Here is a 22,088-nt window from a genome sequence, read left to right as displayed (position 1 = left end):
TGCCCTACAAACCAGGCAAACTACCTTCCATCCACCAGGAAAGAGGGGAGTGCACCAAGTGCAACGTGCCCCATGTGCCATCCAGCTTGGGTTGCCATCCATGCTTGCCCTGGGATTCTGCATCTGCACAGGGACTTCAGATCAAGCTCTAGTAACTTCACAGCTCACATTTCCAGAACAGCTGCATGCTGTGATAGAAAAAATATTCCTGTCTATCCACTTAAATGTCTTGTCTTCTAATTTCATTACAGATCCCTTTGGCCTCCTGCTAACAAATGGTTTATGCAGTGTTACTGGGGAAAAAATAAAGTGAATTAGAAGCAAACCTCATTAGTCAGACACTCCAGCTACCACCTCCCTGGAAAGCCAGCCATTCAGAGCACCTCTATTTCTCACGCTTAGCCCCAGAGAAGACCTAAGAACTATTTCTTGCTAGCAAGGGGTTTACCAGAGCCCTCCTCAAGGTCTGGGACAGCTTACCTTCCAAATGACTTGCCAATAGCAGATGGCCGGGCCTCATAGTAGTACTGCTTGTATTCATCCATCCACACCTCTGCTGTGCGCTTGGTGTTCCTGCATGGGGATGAGCAGATGCTGTGCTGAGGAGATGCTTTGTTGCAGAACCTGCCCTCCCAGCAAGCAGGCACTGGGTGGGCAGACCCAAGGCCTGTCTGCCAGGAGGGAGTGGGGGACAGTCCCAAACACAAAACAGAGTGGGCAGTATGGATGGATAGAGATTGAATGTGTTAAGTCTACAAAGCCTTGCAAGAACACTTCAGTTCAGAAGTTACAAATTTAACAGCCACAGTTTACCATGACTTTTTCACACATATTTCCTCTGCAGAGACACTGGGCTTGATTGTCACCATCACATGCATTACAGTATGCCTTTTCCCAGATTAGAATAATGTCATGGGATAATTCAGCTTGGAAAGCACCTCTCTCTAACCTCTAATCTCCTGCCCAAAGCAGACTAGCTTCAGATTAGGTCATGTTGTTCAGGGTCTTGACTGGTTGAGTTTTGAAATCTCCAACGATGGAGATTCCACCATCTCTCTGGGGCCCTGCAGCAGTGCTTAATCACTTTCATTGTCAAGCACTTTGTCTCATCTCTTTTCTCTTTCCATCTGTCCTGCAGTAGAAGTTGTCCTCAGGGCTCATCTCAGAGCATGTACAGCTCAGAGACACCAGAGATGTCCAAGGACTGCTGATACCCAGGCATATGTCACAGGGCAGCATCTGTGAATGGCCAGGGTGTCTCCTGGCCGTACTGCTCCTCCCCCACCCCTGCCACCAGAGACTGAGGAGGAATAAGAAACACCAATACAAGCACCAGAGAAGGGAACAGGTTTTGTTCACACAAAACAGCAACTCATCCTTCCCTTGAGAACAGATGCTCAGCCACAAGCTGTTCTCTGTCACCAGGCAAAAGCACAACAAAGAATTCAGACTTATTTAGACGTGCCCAACACAAAGGTGGCCCGGCTGCTGCCCGGAACTACCCAACACCTACTTGATGTAAGTCAGCGCATTGCCCTCAGGAAAGTCATAAGGATGGCGCTTCCTGAACACGTGTCCCACTCGACTGCAGGGAACGATCTCCAAGCTGCCACCACACATCCACACTCGGAAAGAGAGCTCTGGAAGAGATCCCAAGAGTCATACAGCTGCAACAGCTCCAAGAAGAGCAACTTCCTTGCCCCTCTGCTCTAGGTGTATTGCCTGCAACAGCAAAATCAGGGAAAGCAATGCCATGGTGATAGCGGAGACACTGTCCTCCCTTTGTTAAAATGAAGGCAACCATTGTGGCTCAGGGACTTCTAAGCCTTCTCCAGTCCTGCTCCTCTTTGGTCTCATTTCAGTGAGACACCTTTGCATTTGACCAGGTCCTCAAGGTTGGTCAGGATGTCAGGTCCTCAGGATGGCATTTGGCAACAGACTGAGACCACTCCCACACACACACACACACACACACCCCCCCCGTGTTTTGGACTTCTGTTACTCTCATCCCGGCACGTAGATGGAATTAAAAAGGAAGAATTTACTGTGTAAAGCAAATTATGTGAGGAAGACAGGGAGTTTAGAAGACAAGGGGAAAGAAGAGAACAAGATGAGGGCATAGGGAGTCAATGTCTAGATCTAGGTCCTCTCCCTCATACCTCTATGTTATCCACCCTACAATAGCTCCTTCTCCTCATTTTGGTTGGCTCTATTACTAATGAGAAAAAAGAGGATGACTGTGTTACAGTTGCCTCTGCTGGGGGTACTGCTCAGAGCAGATACCAGTCTAATATAGCATGACTATGAAAATACAGACAGAATCCTGCTACTTGAAGAAATCCACCCTATCCTGAAGCTAGATTCAACATTTTGTTAAAGGATTAGAAGAGCATGGAGCTTTGATGTGCAGGCACTTATTTGCATCACAGAAGGTATGTGACCTTGCTCAAGCTTATGGGTCTGTCCTCACAAGTTTAATCACTGCCATACCGGAGGGGTTTCCCACTTCCAATTCATGTGGTGATGAGAAGAGAAGGAAAAAGGAAAATGAAAATTATCTGGGTGGTTTGGTAGTCCTTACCAAAAGGGCTTCAGATTGTACAGACTGATTACTTCAAAAACTTTACTCAGTTGGGATCTCCCTCCGGTAATGCCTGATTCATGTGGCTCTGATGCTTATAAATTAAAAAGAAATTATGTATCCAGATCTAATGGATGTGTGAAACCATGTATACACTCTAACATCTTCCCAACCTTCATCTTTCTCCACAGTTTTCCTCTCTGCATACTGAGCAGTAGTTCAAACAGTGAGTTGCAGGGCGGAGGGAGACGGTGTGTTTAATCTAGCTTCTAAGTAAAAAAACCCCATTTGATTACACTATATTTTGTCTTATTTCTCACGAGCTCTTTTCTCTCATGACTCTTATCCAGAGCTAATTATTTTCAGATTCTTTCTAACAGGGAGTTCCAGATTTGAAGAGAGGAAGGGTTTTAGAAACAAACAAATAAAAAAAACCCCAAGATGTAAGTTTCTGTCTGCTGATGTGTCCAGCTGATATTTGCTCTCCTGGAATGAGCTTCTGACTCACTTTGGCCTACAACAAAAACAAAACTCTCAGTCTGGCATGCGTAACTTAAAAGTGATGTCCATTTCCCAAGAGAGGATTCCTCACACCATCTTAGAACCACTCTCTCATCTCATCTACAAATGATGACCTAATCCAAACAGTCCCTTTCCACTCAAAATTGTAATATTTAGTAAAAATAATGTTTCAGAACATTATCAATATTTTTCCTTGATCAGAGAACCCAGTTTCAATTAAGTATGGTAAACTTTTTTTTTAAGAGGGTAAATTAACCACTCTGAATTCTTCAAGGAAAATGAATACTTTTTGTTGTCAAATCCAGGTTGGTTTCTATCCTTCAGCTTTCAACAGCAACAGACTTGATGGTGGATGAGGGACAAGTGACAGGAGACACTGAATTTGAAGAAAAACTTCATAACAAGGCAAAACTGGCAAGCCCCGTACCTGTGGCTCAGTCGCACACGGCCTGGCCCAGCCACTGCCAGGCTTTACACGAGCTATTTCAAGGAGAATGAAGCAAATTCTGTGGAGCAATTCATGGTTTTCATCAGCTCTACCTGGAAGATTGGCTGTGAGCATGCAAATAATTTACTGCTACTTATGGTAAAGAGCTCTCTCTACTTAGTGTCATGCTACTGACATATGGACCAAACCACAACACTGGGCTCCCAGGTGGGCAGAAGCAGACAGACAAAAGCCCAAAGAAATATTCTCCATTCTTGGGATTTACAGCTTTTACACAGCTGCAGCTCAGAGGATGGCAGAATGGCCAAGTAGCTGGCTTTGCAGCTGGAGCAGGGCTAGTGACAGCAAAGAGCTGAGTTGGTGCTGCAGAGGAGTCTGAGGGACATAGGGGAGGGGATCTTTGTGCCTGAGCAAAGGCTTCCTGTTACTTCTGCCACAGTGCTTAGCTGATGCTACTAACACTGCTGACATTCCAATGCCAGTATCATTTAATTTCTCTTTTTAATATAACAAATACCATAAAGCTGAAGCAAGACCTGGGAAAACAGAGAACACTCGTTATAAGATATTTTGTTTTTAAAATGTGGTACCTCGAGAGTCTATTATCAGCCCAAAATATTATTTCCTGGTTTCAGAGAGCGTTTCAGAAAGAGGCAGCTCTCCCAGCTGTGTTCAGAGAAACAAGTTTCCTCTTCCTGATCATTTAATTCTTTCTAATAGATACTCCAGGTGCTAGGAAACAGCATACAAATTCTTCTTTAAAGGGTTTTATTTACAAATCTGTGACATTTACGGAAGCTGTAGAAACAGAATTTTTTTTTCTGGCAGTGTTAGCTACAGAGAAATCTACTTAAGTTGCCTACAAAAAGTAAGGCTTTTATCTCTTCAGCTCCACCTGCACCATTTCTAAATGAATGTCCTGAATACTTGAGGTCTCTGTGAACCTCTCTTTAACACTCTTCTTGCTTTTGTCATTAATACCTGGTGACATTGCAGCATCCCTTCACACATGGCAGAGAGAGATACCTGGAATATCTGTGCCACCATTAAGTGCAAGGAGATGGGTTTAAGCACCGTGCCCCATAACAGCACGAGTGGACAGACTACACTGGGCCTCTGAATTCCTCAGATGTTTGTGATGCCCTAGCCTGCTTCCAAAAGTTTGCTTTCTCAATCTATTTGTAACCAACTTCCATTTACGAAGAGGCTGGGTTTATTAGGAAAAGTATCTCTCTTACCTGTCAAGCTGGGAAAGCAATTCAGACTTAATTGCAAGACAAACAGGTACAAGAGGAGGCTGTAGGAGTGGCTGCCCACTTCAGAGCTGGGGCACCACAGACTGTCATGTGAAGAACTGGAGGAATATTCTTCATAAACAAGCAACAATTTAAATATCAGGAGGTTCCTCTTTCTTTCTTGTACTGTGGAAGCTCCTGCATATAGCACATATGCCTGTAGGAGAGTGTAGCCCTGATCACACAAAGTCTCCATTTACTTCATGCTGACAGCAATACAGCTCTGACCACCTTGGGGATTACCTGAACATGTCCCTAACCTTACACTGACATGAACATCAGATTTCTCACAAAAAGAGTTCTGGTAAGCGATGAAGACTGGGAAGTGCTTCCGCATTAGTGTGCCATTCCCTTGAAGCATCCTAAACTTACCAAAATTTTCTCCTCCCCAGATGTCCATTTGAGTATCATATTTTCCCAGGTGATTAAACCAGGACTTGTCAATCACAAAGATGCCTCCTGCTATGACAGGGGTTCTGGAAGAGAAAACAGAAATCCAGGCAAAATAACCACATATATATGTAGCACCACAAACCTAATTTTAAAGGGCAGGCAATTTGTCCAGGCCTCACAAATCATACCTCACTTAAAAGAGAAAAATAGTAGCGCTGGAATGTGAGCCTGCAGCAGGTTTCTGAGATGCCCCTCACTAGATCATCCTCATGCCTTTGTTAGAGGGTCTTACAAGCACTACAAGAGTAATGCTGTGTCTTTTGCATTGACACAAATATGCACAGTGTGAAGGAATGACGGACACTGTTTGATGACTGTGTTCACCAATTAGACATGGTGTGACAGGCTGCTGCATGTAATGCTCTGCTGTCAGCAAGCTGGTTGCTTCTGGAGTGCAAAACAGAGGCTCACAAATTACACAGAGGAATTAAATGATACTTTCACATTACAAACAGGGAGCCGTCTGCCTATACAGACAAGCATGGTGACTTTTCCTAGCAGGATTTGTTACATTCTACATGTCTCAGAGCCATGTACCCTGCAGTGAGGCTGGCAACACCTGCACCAGCCAAGAGAATTTCTTTTGTCTGTGGACATGCAGATTTAATAGGTGAGAGTAATTCTATGCCCATGTTACTAGGTAAGATTCAGTTCTCTGATCTGCTTTACACATGCTGGATGACTGTTTATCTGCTTAATTCCTTAAGTTTTCATCTGAAAGATGGAGGTGATTAAAAAACCCCAAAGCGATTTCTGAGGCATGCAGAGTGTTGAGTTAGGAAGAACACAACAGCAAACAGAGAGAAGCAGAGGTGGCTTGCAGAGGTGGTGTGCATGATAGTACATAATCGCTATTCTCACAATATTCAGAGAGCAGTACTCTCACACTTAGGGTATAGGCTTCAATGTACTCAGGAAATGACATGAAGAGTTCGTCATAATCAAGTGAATGCTGTGGCATTTTGTCCTCAGCAAGGCAGTCCCTGTACCCTCCTTGCCACACTGGTGAAGGCCTAGTAAAGGCATTTGGAGGGCTGTACCCTGTCCATCAGAGTGTACCTTATAGACTGAGTTGGGTCTGTTCTGGACATCTTCTGCTCTATAGGAATCTGTTCCCACTTAAAGTGAAGGCTCCAGTCAAACCCTGAAAAGAAAAGACATGCCAAATTGGTTTTCTTATTGTGAAAACAGTACTACTAGCTTCAGTGATAGTCTCCACCTTTATATCACAGGCTATCCCTCTGTTCCTTCCCCAACCTCCCTCCCAGTCTACCCAAAATGGCAATAGTCTATCCTAATGCAGACCTCACCAGCTTCTGTCTTGGCACTACCATTCTTAGCATTGCAGTTCTCTCCTCAATTTCACTCCACACCTTCAGGAGAGTGTTGTCAGTCTGAGACGTAATAGTAATCCGGCCAGTTCGTCTTACCAAAGGCAAACCCTGTCTGCCAAAGTTATGAGGCTTTAATAAAGGACTTTGTGGGATGTGATATATTCTGGGAACAAAGGCCTGCAGATCATTGGAACTACCATGTCTTTGAAGACTTATAGATGGTCTGTGGTGGACAGCAGAGCATAGTGCAGTCACTAAATTTATACCATTGTTACGGGTAGCCAAAGAACAGGTAGCCTTTGGCTGGCAAGCAGTACAGCAGTGAGCCCCAGCCATAAAAGATGTAGAAGGGCACCAGGAAGTGGGGTGAACACAGGAACAGCTGCAGGGGGTTCAGCTGAGAGGAGAGAGGTGTAAATGCTTTTCAGAAGATGCCACGAGATAGCCTGGCAATCAAAGCAGCAACTGGAGTGCCAGTCAGACTCCAGTGTACATGTCACATAGTGAGGACATGGTGAGATAGTTAATCAACTAAATCCTGAAACTGCTTAATGTTATCATAGTGATTCAAGTTCAAGAGGAAAATAGTAGTTGAGTTTTGTTCTAACTCTTCAAAAGATCTGACTTTGCAAGTTTCAGAGAAAAAGGGACAGATAATCTGTCAGGAAAGATCATCACACTCTTTTCTCGGAAAGCTGGAGAGAATACAACTTAGTTTTCATGCACCATCCCTCAGGTCTAACTTACATAAGCCATTCATTATACCCACCTCCCCTCAAATCTGCTGATGCTGCCAAGTAAGCAAAATTATCCAGGCTGATAACATCAATGATTGGACTCACCACTCGGGTATAATCCTGAGGGAGAGAAAGGGGGAAAAAATAGGAGTCAGGCTTTTCTTGAATGTCTGGCAAAGCTGCCAGAGATCAGGAAACACAAAGTTGTACATGTAAATCTTTGTCTGGTTTCTCCAATATAGTTCTGGTATGTGTGCAAGGGATCTATGGCCACTACATCCAAACATGGAGGTGGTGGGTACTAGCCAGCTGCACTCCATGGATGTGGGGAATGGAGTTGGACTCCAACACCTAGGAATGCTGCTAAGGAACAGCTCTTTATTTCCTGCCCAAGTCACAGGGCATGAATCACTGTCCCAAGAGTTAATTGCTTGCTTTTGATATCTATTGACAGCACACTTTCTGCTCAACCATCCTTGAATTAACTCATTACCATCAGCCCAGAAATTACCAAACCCCTAATAAAGCATCTTCCTAAGAAGTACTATGAATCAAGACCCCACATTTAAGATTCATAGTGCAAACATCATATCTTTATATGTGTATATGACACATTGTATACGTTATAATATCAAGATATTGTGAGTACCTTATTGCCATTAAGGCATATAGATAGTTACAGTTTTCCTTTGCAATCCTTAAATTAAGTAGAAGTTGAACAATTTTTCAACATCATGAGACAGGGCATTAAAGACAGTGTTGTGACAGCTGACATCTAAGATGAAGCTGAGCTGGTAATACCAGAAACAGCACCTTGTTATTGGACAGCTGCCAGCGTCTGTGCCTTCCCTATCAAACCTTCATTTTGTGCCTTGCAATAGTTCCTGATGACGTACCACACTTGGCTAGGATGGGACAGCCTTGCTAAGAGTTAACATTCATGTTTTTTCCCATCTGAGCTGTGATGGTTGCCCAATGAGAGTGTGTCTGCCCAGCTTGCGAGCCAAGCACCCACCTGGCAGCCTGGTGTGCCAGCCACTACTCCAACCAGTCAGTGCCAGGACTGGCTAGGGCAAGACTGAAATCTGAAATAGGATGCACATCAGAAATGTAGGAAGTAGGTCAGAAATAGGTTGACTTGAAATCTTCTCACTAAAAAACTGGTACCCAGTACCCAGGCTTTTGCAATTTAGATCCTTCCCTAAAGAAATGAGTGAGGTTCTTTCTGCTTAGAGAACCCTATGCTGGCACTGCAGCTTGGCTTAAAGACCAGTAAGTAAAGTAAATATCTATGGGCTTCTGAGACAGAGAATTTATTGGACAGGAATAAAATGCAGAAGCTTTTAATTCACCAATTCTGAAGTTTCACCTTCTTCCGCTCCTTCACATTAAGCTAATCAGACATGCTTACAAAGCATCATGAAAGCCTCCACCCCTTCTCCTGAGGTCCATTACTTCATGGGATCCTCCTTTCAGAGGGAAACAATCACAGCCACTTGCAAGCATGGCTTCTCCCATCGCCTCTCCCCTGCCTTTTCTTACAGCAGAGCTGTATGGTCTCCCCCTCCAGCTCTACAGCACAGTCAGGGTGACAGCTGCTAATATTTCTGCCTCATTTTCACTCTTCATGCCTTACATCAATCTTTGGCCAAGTGAACCATCAAAGGGACATCCCTGCACTCACAGGTAGCTTCTCTGTGTTAGGAAGCTGCCTGTATGCAGGTGATGTATGTTGGTAGCTCAGTGGGAGCATTAATGGAAGGAAAATTTTGGCACTGACAAGGCAGAGGGGAGGGTCCAGCAGCAAGGGAGATGGAAACCATGGAAAAGTTGCACAATGTATGCTGCCCAAGGGGCTGTCCTACGTACAGGTGAACAGCACTAGGAAGCACAATGCCTGCAGGAGAAAAGAGGTACAAATTGGTGGTTCCAGCATTCAGCATTGCATCCCATCACTCTGCACCTCCTGCCTTGTCACACTGGCAGAACACAGAATCCCATCAGGGATCTCCTGCCCATCTAACTCAGGCTGCACCTTCCTCTGTAACAGCCTGCCTGAAGAGTACCTTGGCAGGCTTTGTTCTCACCAGTACTGCTGATGGCATGTGAGGGCAGAGGATCCACCAGCACAGACAGGCCAGCTCCATCCATCTCAGAGAGGGACATGGTGCTCACCTCTTTCACTCTCTGAAGCATTGGCTGCAGCCACTCGTTGTTGACTTCACAGTGACTGTCCAAGAAGGTGAGGATGTCAGCAGTTGCCATTTCAGCTCCTCGCACCCGAGAGCGAATCAGCCCTACGAGGAGAAAAGGACAGCAAAGGAGCCGGAGGGTTAGGAAGGGAAACAGTGGAGCCTCCTTCAGAAAAAATTCTTTGTGTGGCCATTAGAGGGGAAGAGCAGGTGATTCTCCTATATCACATTGTTGGGGTCCTTCCCCCCTGCCATGTAGCCCTGGGAGAGGGGCCCTGGGACAGACACGGGATTTCCCTGCCCCTGCTCAGCCTCGTTCCCCATCGGTTGTTTTGTGTTCCCCTGTGTGGGCAGGGACCCTCGGGTCCCGTGATTGAGCAGTTCCTCGGCAGAGCCCCGGCCCTGCGGCTGGAGAAATAAACATCTCTGAAACATCTACCAAGAATAGATCCATATCTATTTCTTTTCCACGGGACACCTTGTTTGATACGCGTGTTACAGAATCCCCACTGTAGCATCACATCTCCATCAGAAGCAGAGAGCAGCTTTGGCAGGGCATACCCTGGGGACAGTCAGATGAACCCTCCCACCACACAATGAATGACCTCTCCTGTCACTTCCGTCCATGACACAGAACTTTCACCTGGCTCCTTGTTCTTCCCTTCCAGTCCTTCTCACAGATACCTCGCTGCTGCCTGCTCGCTCTCTCTCCCACTGAGCACCCTGCTGCCTCTGTCACCAATTCCCCATGGCCAAATCCTACTCTCTGCTTTTTGCCTTCTTTACTGGGTGATCTGCTTTATTCCCATTTGTCCTTTCTTCTGCCCTGCAGAGATATCACCCTGGCTCTCAGATGACTCCTTACTTTCTTACAGACCATCCCACTATGTGGGATGCTCTTTGTGAACTGAACAGTGATTCCTGTCTCTCCTTCTACATCCTCGTTCCAAACCTGCTGTGCACTGACAGCTTTAGAAATAAGCCAGCACATGTGAGTCAAACTAAAGAGCAGCTGGGAAAGTCAGTGTCATTTATGTATGTAGGAGATATATGAGAAAAAACTTTCCTTAATTGTACCTCTTTATGACAGATATATGATTGTTTTTCCTTCTCCCACGTCTTCTACATGGCTTGTTATCTTGCACTTGAAAGTGCCAGAGTTAGTTTGAGTTTACAAGGACAAGACTTACATCTGCATCTTTATTTATAAAAATCTTAAAATGTGGTCTTTGTTCCAGCCAGGGCCTCTGGACACCACTCCTCATTACTTAAGTACTAAATGAGACTGCTGAAGCCTGAGAGTTGATAAGCTGTGTTCTTCCTCCATAGAGCTTCCAAATGCTTATACTGAAAAAACAAACTGTAACTATAAGAAACAATGTGTAAGCATCTGGCAAGCAACCAGGGTCGTGTAGAAAAATAGGCAAAGTCTTTGTACTTAGAAAACTTTCCACACTCACCTTCTCGACGGGTGTTTCGTAGACACTTGACCTTTGGGATCTTGGTAAGGAGCTGGCAGTCCTCAGCTTGGGGAAGGAAAAAAGACATTTGGCACACATGCATGAATTATTTGGCTTCAACAGAGAGCCCCAAATAACTGTCCTCCTGCTTCTCCATGGGAGGGGAAATTCTGCTTTCATTTAACATCACATTAATCAGCCTGATGGCCTTAATCCTGTTGTCTATAGAGTACACAGAAGAGCACTGCCTGATTGCTGTCCTCCTCAGGCAGCTGAGCCCATGTTTCCCAATCCTCTGAGCAGCCAGGCCTCCATCTCCCCTGCTCAGCATTTCACAAGAACAATGGGGCATGTGCTGGCAGCGTGGCTCTGGGCACTAATGAAATGGAGGGAACACAGGCAACCAAGAGTGCAAATCACCAAAGTGCCAAGGAAAAGGGAGTTCTGTAACATAAAGTGATCTTATCCATTCTCTTTGCCTTCAGTGGCTCATCTGGGCATTTCCTGCCATTTGTTCTCAGGGCAGTTTCCGCTTGATTTTATTTAATAAAGGCCACTAGGATGTGACCCGCTTCCTTGGAGACACCATCACATTGACATATGGATGCCTGACCAACAGCTTTGCTGGCAGCTTGCCAGAAACTCCTGGCATCCCTCATTTACATTACCTTGGGAAGATGAGGGAGAGGAACAGTTACCTGCTCCAGCCAGGTACCAATGAGCACTGAGTCTTTAGTTCTGTGTCATCCTCTCTCTACTCCTGCCCTAGCAGAGGTCATAGCAATAGCAATTTCTAACTTGGTCTTTTTTCTTGCTCCATCAAATTCACTCCAGTTTCCATTCTTATCCCATATTCCTTTTCATGTCTCATGTCCCCTCTTTCCTGCTGTCATCTTCCCACAGACTGAGCACTCTGGGGAGAAAGCAAAAGCCCTTAGCCACAGTGCACCTCTTAGCACGTTCCTGTAAAGCATTTCCATTCTCAAGGATATGTGCAATCTGAAATACTGCTCTTACGTCATCACTTTGGCAGATGCTGCATCATCCAAGGGAAGTGGCAGATGCTCTGAATTACAGAGCATCAAGATTTTGCTGGAACTCTGCTAAAAGGGAAGGCAATGCTCTTATCTTGGCCAAGTCCCAGCTTCAGGTATGAGAATCCTTATTAAGTCATTCACTCTGCAGGAGTGGAGTACCTCACTCTGCCTGTAGCTACTTGCCAGAGATGACAGACTCTCGGTATATTTGGAGAAACTGAGGCAGGTATTAAAGCAAAGTGTCAGACCTCAAACATGTGCTGAAGTGCCCCCATGAAAGTGTCTCAGGGAAGTGGCTATATCCACAAATATCCAGCTGCCAGTGAAAAAATAAGAGCTGTGATACGATAGAACCTTTAAAAAATGTTTCTATTTACTGAGGAGCCTAAATGGGAGTCTCTGGTTGAACCCTGTGCAGAACAGGGACCAGAAATCCATCACTGTTGGTCTGGAAAACTTTGCCCATTGAGAACTGAATTTTTAGAATGTGTTGTTGGCAGTGCTCAGAACACTGAACTTAAACAGCTGAGCACAGCTCAGTACTTATTAAAATCACACTGAAAGGCCCTCAGAAACTTAAGTCCCTTATCTCAGCACCCATCTTTAAAAACGTTTTTTGGTGGCCAAAGCTACATAAGTATTTAGCTGCAAAATCAAAATAGCATTGCTTCCTTACCTCAGCAGGCCAAGGTGGGCATTCGCAGCTATCTGTAAAGTGTTCTGAAGGAGTAATTATCAATTATTATAAAAGGTACATAACTAGATTGTCCTTGAATCTAGAACACATCATGGGAGAAGCAAGAAGTCTTCTATCCCCACCACCTCACAACTACTACACAACAGCCAGGAGCAAGAGCAACTGTTCAGATGGAAAGACTCCAGAGCCTCCAGTCTGCAGGTCTGGTGGAACTCATGCAGTAGACACTCCATCCCTGTGCCAAGCTGCAGAAGAAGGTATGGTGCTGTCCAAAGCAGTAACGCTTCCACAGCTTCCCACAGGGACACCTGGGATCCCAGGCACAGGGAGGCAGACAGCCAGTCTCACCTTGGCCTGGCTGCAGGACCCCAGGTAGAAATTTTCTGCAGGCTCCACTGCATCCTCTTCTTGTCTCCTGGTCTGTAATTACCTGCTCATGTACACCATTGCTACATATATATCTGTGCTAAACTGCTCACCAAATGGTGCATAATGAAACTTGACAGAGATCTCTGGCAACCTAGCAAAAACTGCCACGCTGACAGAAAAGGAAGACCCAATGGAAAGAAAAAAAGAAGAAGCTCTGGCCTCTGCCATGCATGGACATTAAACATAGAAGGACTTACTTTTTTTTCTTTTTCTCCTGCATACAGACAAGAGGGAATCTGTGAGGGAGGGAGACTCAAGAGAGCAAACAAAAAGTGGGAAAACAGGTGGGAAGAAGTAAGTGTAAAGGAAATAGGTCCAAACTTACGATCTGAGCTGAAGTCATCTACCAAAATGATCTCCTGGATGAGACTGGGAGGGGTACGGTTCAGAACACTGCAGGGACCCAGGAAAGAAAAAGACACTTTGTGAGCTGCCATAATAACAACAATGTTAGGACTGATAGAAATCTGCTGTGCTATGCATTACAGCAGGAATACCAAACTCCAGTGAAGTGGAAGTGGTGACCTTGCCCTTGTAACAGTGTTCATTGGCAGGAGCCAAACTGCAAGTGAGACTATCCCAGAGAGCTGTGACATCTCAGCTAGACCTTACAAGGACCCACAGCCAGGAGCTGACTGTGAGACTTGCCTGGGGCAGCTAGCAAAGGATGCTGCAGCATGCTCTCTGCCTCTAAACAGAGGCAAAATGGAGAGCACCACCTGCCCCGAGGCAGCCCAATGGCCATTCCCATCTGCCAGGCTCTAGGCAAAACTCATCACTGCTGGAGAGCAGAAAGTGCTGCCACTTTCCCCACCAAGGAGCTCTATCTCAATGCAACAGGTGAGACCTGCTCAGACTTCCTCACCAATTCACTTCTTTGGAAGGAAGTATTGCCAATATTCAGGATTTGGATTTTTTTCCCCCCTCTTTTGCTGTTACCTGTCTGTCTTTCAAACCAGCACCACACCTGCTGAAAGCACCCCCTCTCCTCAGGCTGGTTGCACCATTCCATGGAATACCCTTGGGATAGCAGTGAGGTTGCATCTGCAGGACACACACAAGGAGAGCCCTCCTCAGAGCTCAAAGCATTCTGGTACCCTGGAGTCTGAGCAGTTTGGTTCTGACCTCTTATCAGTCTCATTCATTTAAAATGCTTGAACTCATTTTCCATGAACTTCTTCAAGTCTTTCTCTTGGCTTTACTACCATCACACATCATATTTCCCCTTCAAGCCTCCTCCAAAGCCTCTGTGCACACACCAGTCCTCATTAACTTCAACAAGGTTGTTCAGTGATACTTAGGTAGTCCAATGAAGAGGGCAGCTATGCAAATTTTAATACTAAAAACAGAGGCAAATACTGTCCTCCTAGTTCTAACAACTTGTCTCATTTCAGTGGCACCTGCTCTTTTGAGCAATACTGGAGAAAAATTTCTGGATTTTTTTCTCTTTTGGATTTTTTTGTTGTTGTTTTATATAGCAAATAGACAACAAGAATAGTCCCATACTCCCATCCATGAAGGTGTAGAGAAACAAATTACCATCTTGTTAAGTGACATTACTGATGGCTTTGCATACTGAGCTGAAGTCGGAAGAGCTTTCTGCTTTCTCACACAGCAAAATTCGGACTGTTCTGCTGCTCAGTAACACATCCCACTCTGTTTCAGATTCACATTGCTTTATATGCTTCTGATAGTGTTTGTATTTTGAGCTTACATGTCCCTAGATGACTGAGCTTGCATTTTCCAAAGCTGAATCTCATTTGCTTCTCTTGGCTCATGTTTCTCTGGATCCTCTAGTATGGTGGGGTGGGAGGTGGGGGGATGTTCCTCTGTCATTCTAAGTGCAGCTTCTCCCAGCACAACCATCATCTGCATATTTTACAGACAAGGTTGCCCTGCACTGAAATTCTTGTCTGTGCAAACACAGTGCAAAACAACCCAGACAGACTGCAGTATTATGGCTGTAAAATGGTATTCTACATCTTCTTCCACTAGCTCATATTTTCTCCACAAGTTTCAGGTCTTTCAACTCAACATAACTGGGGAAGAAAACCCATTCTGTTCTCTGTTCTTTACCTGTCCACTGATTCCCCAGTGGAGAGAACACACCCCTTGAGGAGTTCACAGGTCATTGTACAGTGTCCTGTTCTTCTCTCAGCTCTGCAGTTAACTTGCTGTGGCTCCTTGGGAAAGGTACTTAATCTTCTTTGCACTTTGTCTTCCCTGTCTTTTTAACAAGGAGCACAGTAATCCTAATATTTCCCTTCACTGAGGTGCAGAGACTGCCATGACAATCACTTTTAGACACAAAAATGTGTGATTAGAATTCCAAAATCCAAATGACAATTGCCTGTTACAGCAGAAACATGGACTCTGGTTCCCCCTTAATCTCATGGATTCCCTACCTACTTTGCCTTTTCTCACAGCTTCCTTCTTCTTTCTGTATCAGAATCCTTACTCTCTTGCATGACATGACAGCAGCACTGCCAATGAGTTTCTCTCCTCTGTCCATCCCCCCCTCAGTTCACCAATAATTTTGTTTATTCTGGATATTAGCAGAAGGGTGTATCTTTTCCCTTTGCCCTAAAATAATATCCTTTTTTGCCATTATTTAAATTGTCACTGTAATGAGATACTACACCAAAAGCTCTAGCATTACAACAGCATCCTCTTAATCAGAATTTTAACAGGCTCTCTGCATAGGCACTGAACCACTGACAGCTGTTCAAATCCATTGACTTAGAGCCTGACAATTCACCTTTACATTTGCACCAAAACCAAACAGTCCCTGCAATAGTGACTGAAATCAGAAAGAGAAAGAGAGCGACCAAACAACAAAGCAGTGGACATTTTCTTCTGCAAGAATGATCACAGCAGCAAAGTGATGGTATGGCTTAATGATTAATCATGCATAGACATCAATCACACAAAATGCCTTTTGAGTGACAGTTGTTTCTGAAGGAGACCAGGATGCCAAGCAAGTGACTGATTCAAGAGTGACAGCTATGTCCTAGCAAGGAAAAGAGATCAAAGCAGGCAAGCAACTCTTGAGTGACACACATCTCCTGCAGGACTGAGGATGCCAGCAACAAGCCATTTGAACTGGCATGTTCATGGGTTTTGCCTGATAGCCCATTTCCCTTTTTTTTTTCCCTATTTCCCTTCTTAGTCTCTTGCTGGATATTTTTAACCAGTTGTCTCCCTCTACACTGGAAACATATGGCTGGAGCCTACACTAGAAGGCAGGCATGCAGCCCATGCTGCCTCTGAAGGCCAGGAGGGACAAGCAACAGGGCACTTGAGCGAATATGTTATTCCTCCTCACGGTCACTCCTCTATTTCCTCCTCTCCCTCATACACAAACATACACATACATCCTCAAGGAGCAACAACAGCACATTGTTGTTTCCACCCAACAGCAGAGATCCCAGAGACAGCAGGGAGAAGTAGGCAACTGCTGAGCTGCCAGAGGCATTAAAGTCCATGTGTTCACACATGCATGTGGAGTTAGCAAGAAGGGTATGCAGATCAGAATCTGGCCCCTACAGCTGCCGTGTTTAGATCATCCTGCAATAAGCCTGTGATGCAGGAGTATCATCCTTGGCTCACTTCCCAAGGTCTTTTGGTACCAGCATTGCTACTTTGTTGAGTTACCTTGCAGTAAGCCAGTATCTGGCTCAGGGGAGCACATTTGGGCTCCCTCTGGGTTTAAGATCAGTTAAATCCCGGTACCCTTTTCATGTATTTCATTTTAGAATTTCCCAAAGTCTTATGCCTGGTTTTTGACTGCCCAAATTCAGACACTCAAAACCACACCTGCAAAGGTTTACATATGAAAACTTCAACTGGTAATACATTTTCTACTCACCTCAAAAGATTCAGCTTTTCAGACATAGAAAATTTTGCTTTTAGTGCTGCTCATTGCCATCAGTTTTCCTCTTTCACACCCATTTCTCTTACAGCATCCCCACAGTGTAATTATGATAACTGAACTTGGGAAAAGGCCCCTAATAACAGTAGAATCATATTTAGCTTTGACCAGATGCATCTCAAATGGTTCATTCTAATTATCTAAATAATCATGCTCTACCTGGTTTAAGAAAGCTCTTACAGATACAAAAATAATTACAAACTGCAAGCCTGACTAGTCAGCAGGTAAGCAGGCAATGCAATTTTATGCTTCCTGTTGCTTAATATCACTGTGGTCCTCTGCAGACTCACAGCCAGGTCATAAACCCAACAGAACAGAACAGTTATGTCCCTTTGATACTTGACTTATCCCAAAGTGCCAGGGATGCAAAGTAATTACGTAGTGCTAGTGCACTGACTGTGTATGTGACTTGCGCAACAATTACACTCAGAGCAGTAATTCAGCCTGGCACATTCAGACGAGTTTTGCTGAAAGACGGGACTCTCAGGTTACAGAAGAGGCCCTGAAGAGCTTTGTCAAATCCCTCTATAACATCAGTGTCAACCTGTAAGTCAGATTTATGCCTATGCCTCTTCTAGCAGTGCAGCTGTGACCTGAGCCTTTACCTCCGTGTATGGTTGTCAAACCTTCAGTGCTCAAAAGACAAGGCTACTAGCAATGCTTGGTTGTGTGGCACTGCAAGTACTGTAGAGTCCAAGAAGAACTCAGCCTTCGGGATCTCTCATGAGACAGGGATATATTAGTGACACTTCTGATGTGATTTAAGGAAGGAATAAATCCATCACCTGCACTGGCTGTAAACCATCTGGCAATGAAAACCCCAGCTGTAGCCAGAGGTCTGGGAGGAAATTCCATCCACTGCACCATTCACAGCAGAATGCAGCCAGTTCCTCACAGCAGCACTCCTCCAGTGGCAGCAGGATGGCAGGGACCAATCTGAACAGATGGGTCACTCATTTTTCAAGGTCTTTGTTGGGGGCTCTTGTTGCAGGAGACCACATCTGAGAGACTGGTAATATCACATCTTAAGTGCTGTGTCCAGTTCTGGGCTTTCCAGGACAAGAAAAAGTGGGACATGTTGAAACAGGTCCAGTGAAGGACCACTAAGATAATTAAGGGACTGGAGCATCAGATGGATGAGGTGAGGTGGAGAGAGCTGGGATTATTTAGCCTTGAGAAGAAAATGCCCAGAGAGTTTGCTGAGTCGTCATCCTTGGAGATACTAAAAACTCACCAGGCACAGCCCTGAGCAGCCTATTTCAGCTGACCTGGCTTTGAGAAAGCCTGGCCTGTTCAGCCATCAGTGACACTCATTAGTACACATCACTTCCATGGGATCTGGATATCCATTTCTCTCTCTATGTAATACTCTGCTCTGAATATCATCTTCTCTTCATTTAACTATCATGGCATCTGGCTACTTGATTGGCTACCTTGAAATTTTCTTAAGGATCCTACTACCATGGTTTCTCAGCGCCTGTTTACTGTCTGACCTATGACTGAAAAGGCAGAAATCTCCTCCAGCTGCCCTAGCTGATTCCAAACAAGTCTGCTCATTTTCTGAGCAGTGACTCTGTAGAGTTGTATTGTATGATTCAAATGAAAAGGAAATTATAGAAATAAAAAGACAAAATGTGTTAATGCAATATATACAGGTCTCTGAAAACACAATAGCATCAAGCTTGGCAGGCAGAAACCCAGCCTTCTAGACATGCCATTCACATAGCACATTTCTTTAAGTCCACAGGGCCTGTCAAGGGAAGAAGTGGCAATGATGAATAATGCATTCCTGTTAGTGATACCATCAGCTCAACCTTCTACACAGACAATTCACTCTTCCTTCAGCCTCAACAGGCTGTTCCTGGGCCTGCTTGCAGGCTTCAGAGACCCTTTGAGAAATTACTTAATAAGTCAGAGGAGTCAGAGGGCATTTTTTTTTTCTGTAGAAACTAAAAGGAAAAGAGCCTCCCTGGGTTCTGTGGGGGTGATGGAAGAGGGAGGTGAAGGAGCAGCTGGAACATCACTTTGTGGTACAGATGACTGCAAGCTTCCATCTATTTGGGGATGCTGACAGGCCCTATGCCACCTATTTACTTAGTTCGATTTGGCCCCTACAGATACTCAGATAGGAGGAGACACTGGTACAAGATAGCAAGTGTCCTGCAGGCTCAGCAGGGGCTGTGTGCAAAGCTGGTGGCCCATCAGGTCCAGCAGCTGTTTACCAGCAAGGGACTCTGAGCAAGGGCTTGGTCTCCACCAGAGTTGTTCACCACTTCGTGCTTGAGAGACTTGCAAGCTGTGCTCCTGCCCTCACTGAGCCAGCCTCAGCTCCTGTAACACGTGCCCTAGCAGGGAGCTGGCTGCTTATTTCCATGTGTGGAACACAGTCCCTCCCAAGTCTCCATCCCTCAAGTTGCACCTGGCAACACACAGTGTTCTCTTTGGTCCCCCCTCACTCTTCCAAACCAAGCTCACACAGACTGTTCTCACCTGTGGATGCAGGTCCGGCTGCCTTTTCTTGCTGCTCATGACTCCCCCAGTTGGAGCCATACAGTGGCTAACTACAGATATGCTGTGCATTTGAAAATATGCCCACAATGCCAATCCAAGCCCCTGGCCTGTCCTGGTGGGCCAGCTCGAGAGTAGAATGCAATCACTTGGGGAACTGCAGCTACCCTGCTTGTCTAGCTGCTGGAAAATGCCTAATTTCCACCAGAGCACTTCCAGACTCCACCACCTAGGTGTGGCACCCCAGCTGAACTCACCTCTTTACCGTGCGGAGCAGGGTAGATCGCGCCTCGTTGTGGAAGGTGATGATGAGACTGGTGGCTGGCAAGTCAGTGTCATAGCGTACAGAAGTGCACCTGCAGCACAGGAGAGCAGAAGTGTAATCCAAACATTACCCAGCAGTAGCCACTGCAGCAGTGTACCTGGAATTTCTAACAAGAGAGCAATATGCTAAAATCAGAATCGGCACAGTTGAGCTGCAGCAAGGGAGGCCTCAGCAGCCCCTGCACCAAGGCTGGCAGAGCTTAAAACCAACTGTGCCTATTGAAAGGCAACTTTTGGAGGCTGTGATACCTAAACTCACAAAGCTGCATGCTAAGGAGGCCATATGGGTTTTATAGTGAGCTAAGTTTCAACATCATGGACTCTAGTCCCTGGATTTTCCTGTGATTCACATAAAATCTTGTTTATTTATGCACAGGACATACACGTGCTAAGGATGCATGGAGCTGATATACCCAGGCATTGCTGTATAAAGCACTTCAAATTCTTTGGACACTCGACAGAAAGGAAAACACTCGCTAGTGCTGTGATCTCCACTGGGGAGTTGCTGAGGCTCAACACTTTTAGCCCCCCTGGCAATGAAGAGCAATCCCTTCTATCTTCTCATCTGACTTTGTAATGTTAGGTACATACATACATTCTCACACTCAGAACCAAGGATTATCTTGCACCAGGCTGCTTCTCCCTGTGGAGAACAAAGTTTCTGTGAGGGGAACAACTCACAGATGTGAATCCTGAATCCAGTTCTGGCAGATGCTAAGCATGGCACATTTGGGCTGACCTGCTCCTCCAAAGTGTCTGCCTTCTTAACTTCCAGACAGTGTCAAACTGCAGTCAATCTGCTCTAATTCCCTGTCTGATGAAGAACCCACACCTACCTTTAATAACTCAAGGCTTTGCATAGACTGAATTTCCATCCTGAGAGGGAATACAATTTGCTTCTTAGACCCACTACTTGTACTTCCACATTTACTTACTATTCTTTCATGGCTGTTGCTAAATTGTTACTGTTTTCATCATCACTTTCAATCCTACTGTTTTATGACTTTTTCCTTGCAATGTTTTGTTAAGGGGACAGCAGCTTCATACAGCAATTTTCAAATATACAAAGAAACCTTGATAAAGACTAAAGTGGAAAATATGATAACGGACATGAGACAGACCATATTTATTATTGTTTCAAAATAACTCCATGATGTAATGCATACAAAATGTATTAAGGAATCATGAAGTGGGAAAGCAGAAGAGGCTGGTGTATGTGTTATTTGGGGAAGTTTCCCCAATATTTCAGCATCACTACAGCATCACAAAGAACAAGGACAAGGTTTGTGCTTGAAAGTTGACCCTCCCTTTGGATCAAAGAAACAGCTACATGCTAAGTCAGAAGGAGCCTGTAGGATGTGGAGTCAAGTATGTCCATGCTCTGCTTGGGTGCATGAAGAAAAATTGATATTTTAGTGGCCTACAGACTCCCCCCATTCCTTAAACAGAGAGCCAGGTCCACAACCTAACTTCAGTCAGCTGAAATAGGTCATCATCCTGAGTTGCCATCCCAGCAACTATTCCAATATTGTTATAACATAAGATTCTCAAACACAGATTGCTCATTCCCAAATTGCTCCCCATAAAGGGGAGAAACATGGAAATAGGTTTATTTTGCAGGGAGTCACATATATATTGCTCTTCTGACTGAAGTGCACAGATGAGGCTCTGCACAAAAAACATGCTCTGCATGCCATCACAGATCAAAATAAACAATAATTCACCTTTGAAGTGGGCTGATTTTAGGCCAGAACATGACAGCAGATTAACAGAAAACAGTGATTCTGCATGGCAGGGAGGCTTGTCAGTAACACAGGACATGACACCAGTGCCTCCAGGTCACTAGGAAGCCAATCCCAAATATTATGCTGGAGAACAGGAGCCTAAGACTTGGATCCCACAACCAAGGTCCTGACTGCTTGCCTTCACAAAGCACTCTGATGGCTGTCAGTGCTGGCAGGCTCACAAAGCTCCATGTCTCCTGGCATCCTTTTCACAGTTTCAATCAATTTAGATGCCTGGTTTCCTGCTCCCAGCAGCTGTGAAATGTTGCTTTGCAACCATACCTAGAACTGTAGTTCTAGGTAGAGTCTAGGACTAAAGTAGACCATTGTACACTATCCTATTACTATTAAACCTT

The 22,088-nt window shown here is 45.0% G+C and overlaps 1 protein-coding gene across 1 annotated transcript in view; it reads right to left on the bottom strand.

Moving 5' to 3' along the window:
* GALNT16 (polypeptide N-acetylgalactosaminyltransferase 16) overlaps positions 1 to 22,088 on the bottom strand; it is a 74,932-nt gene that overhangs the window by 14,989 nt on the left and 37,855 nt on the right. Inside the window, exons 3-11 of the mRNA XM_032112056.1 lie at positions 19,882 to 19,980; positions 13,511 to 13,578; positions 11,023 to 11,088; positions 9,546 to 9,667; positions 7,403 to 7,490; positions 6,359 to 6,443; positions 5,219 to 5,322; positions 1,514 to 1,640; positions 481 to 573 (exon numbers count right to left, since the gene is read on the bottom strand). Of these exons, the coding sequence (XP_031967947.1) occupies positions 481 to 573; positions 1,514 to 1,640; positions 5,219 to 5,322; positions 6,359 to 6,443; positions 7,403 to 7,490; positions 9,546 to 9,667; positions 11,023 to 11,088; positions 13,511 to 13,578; positions 19,882 to 19,980 (852 nt within the window). The remainder of the gene's footprint in view (positions 1 to 480; positions 574 to 1,513; positions 1,641 to 5,218; positions 5,323 to 6,358; positions 6,444 to 7,402; positions 7,491 to 9,545; positions 9,668 to 11,022; positions 11,089 to 13,510; positions 13,579 to 19,881; positions 19,981 to 22,088) is intronic.

This window comes from Corvus moneduloides, chromosome 6, assembly GCF_009650955.1.
Source record: "Corvus moneduloides isolate bCorMon1 chromosome 6, bCorMon1.pri, whole genome shotgun sequence".
Lineage (NCBI taxonomy): Eukaryota > Metazoa > Chordata > Aves > Passeriformes > Corvidae > Corvus > Corvus moneduloides.
This window is presented reverse-complemented; position numbering and strand designations above follow the sequence as displayed.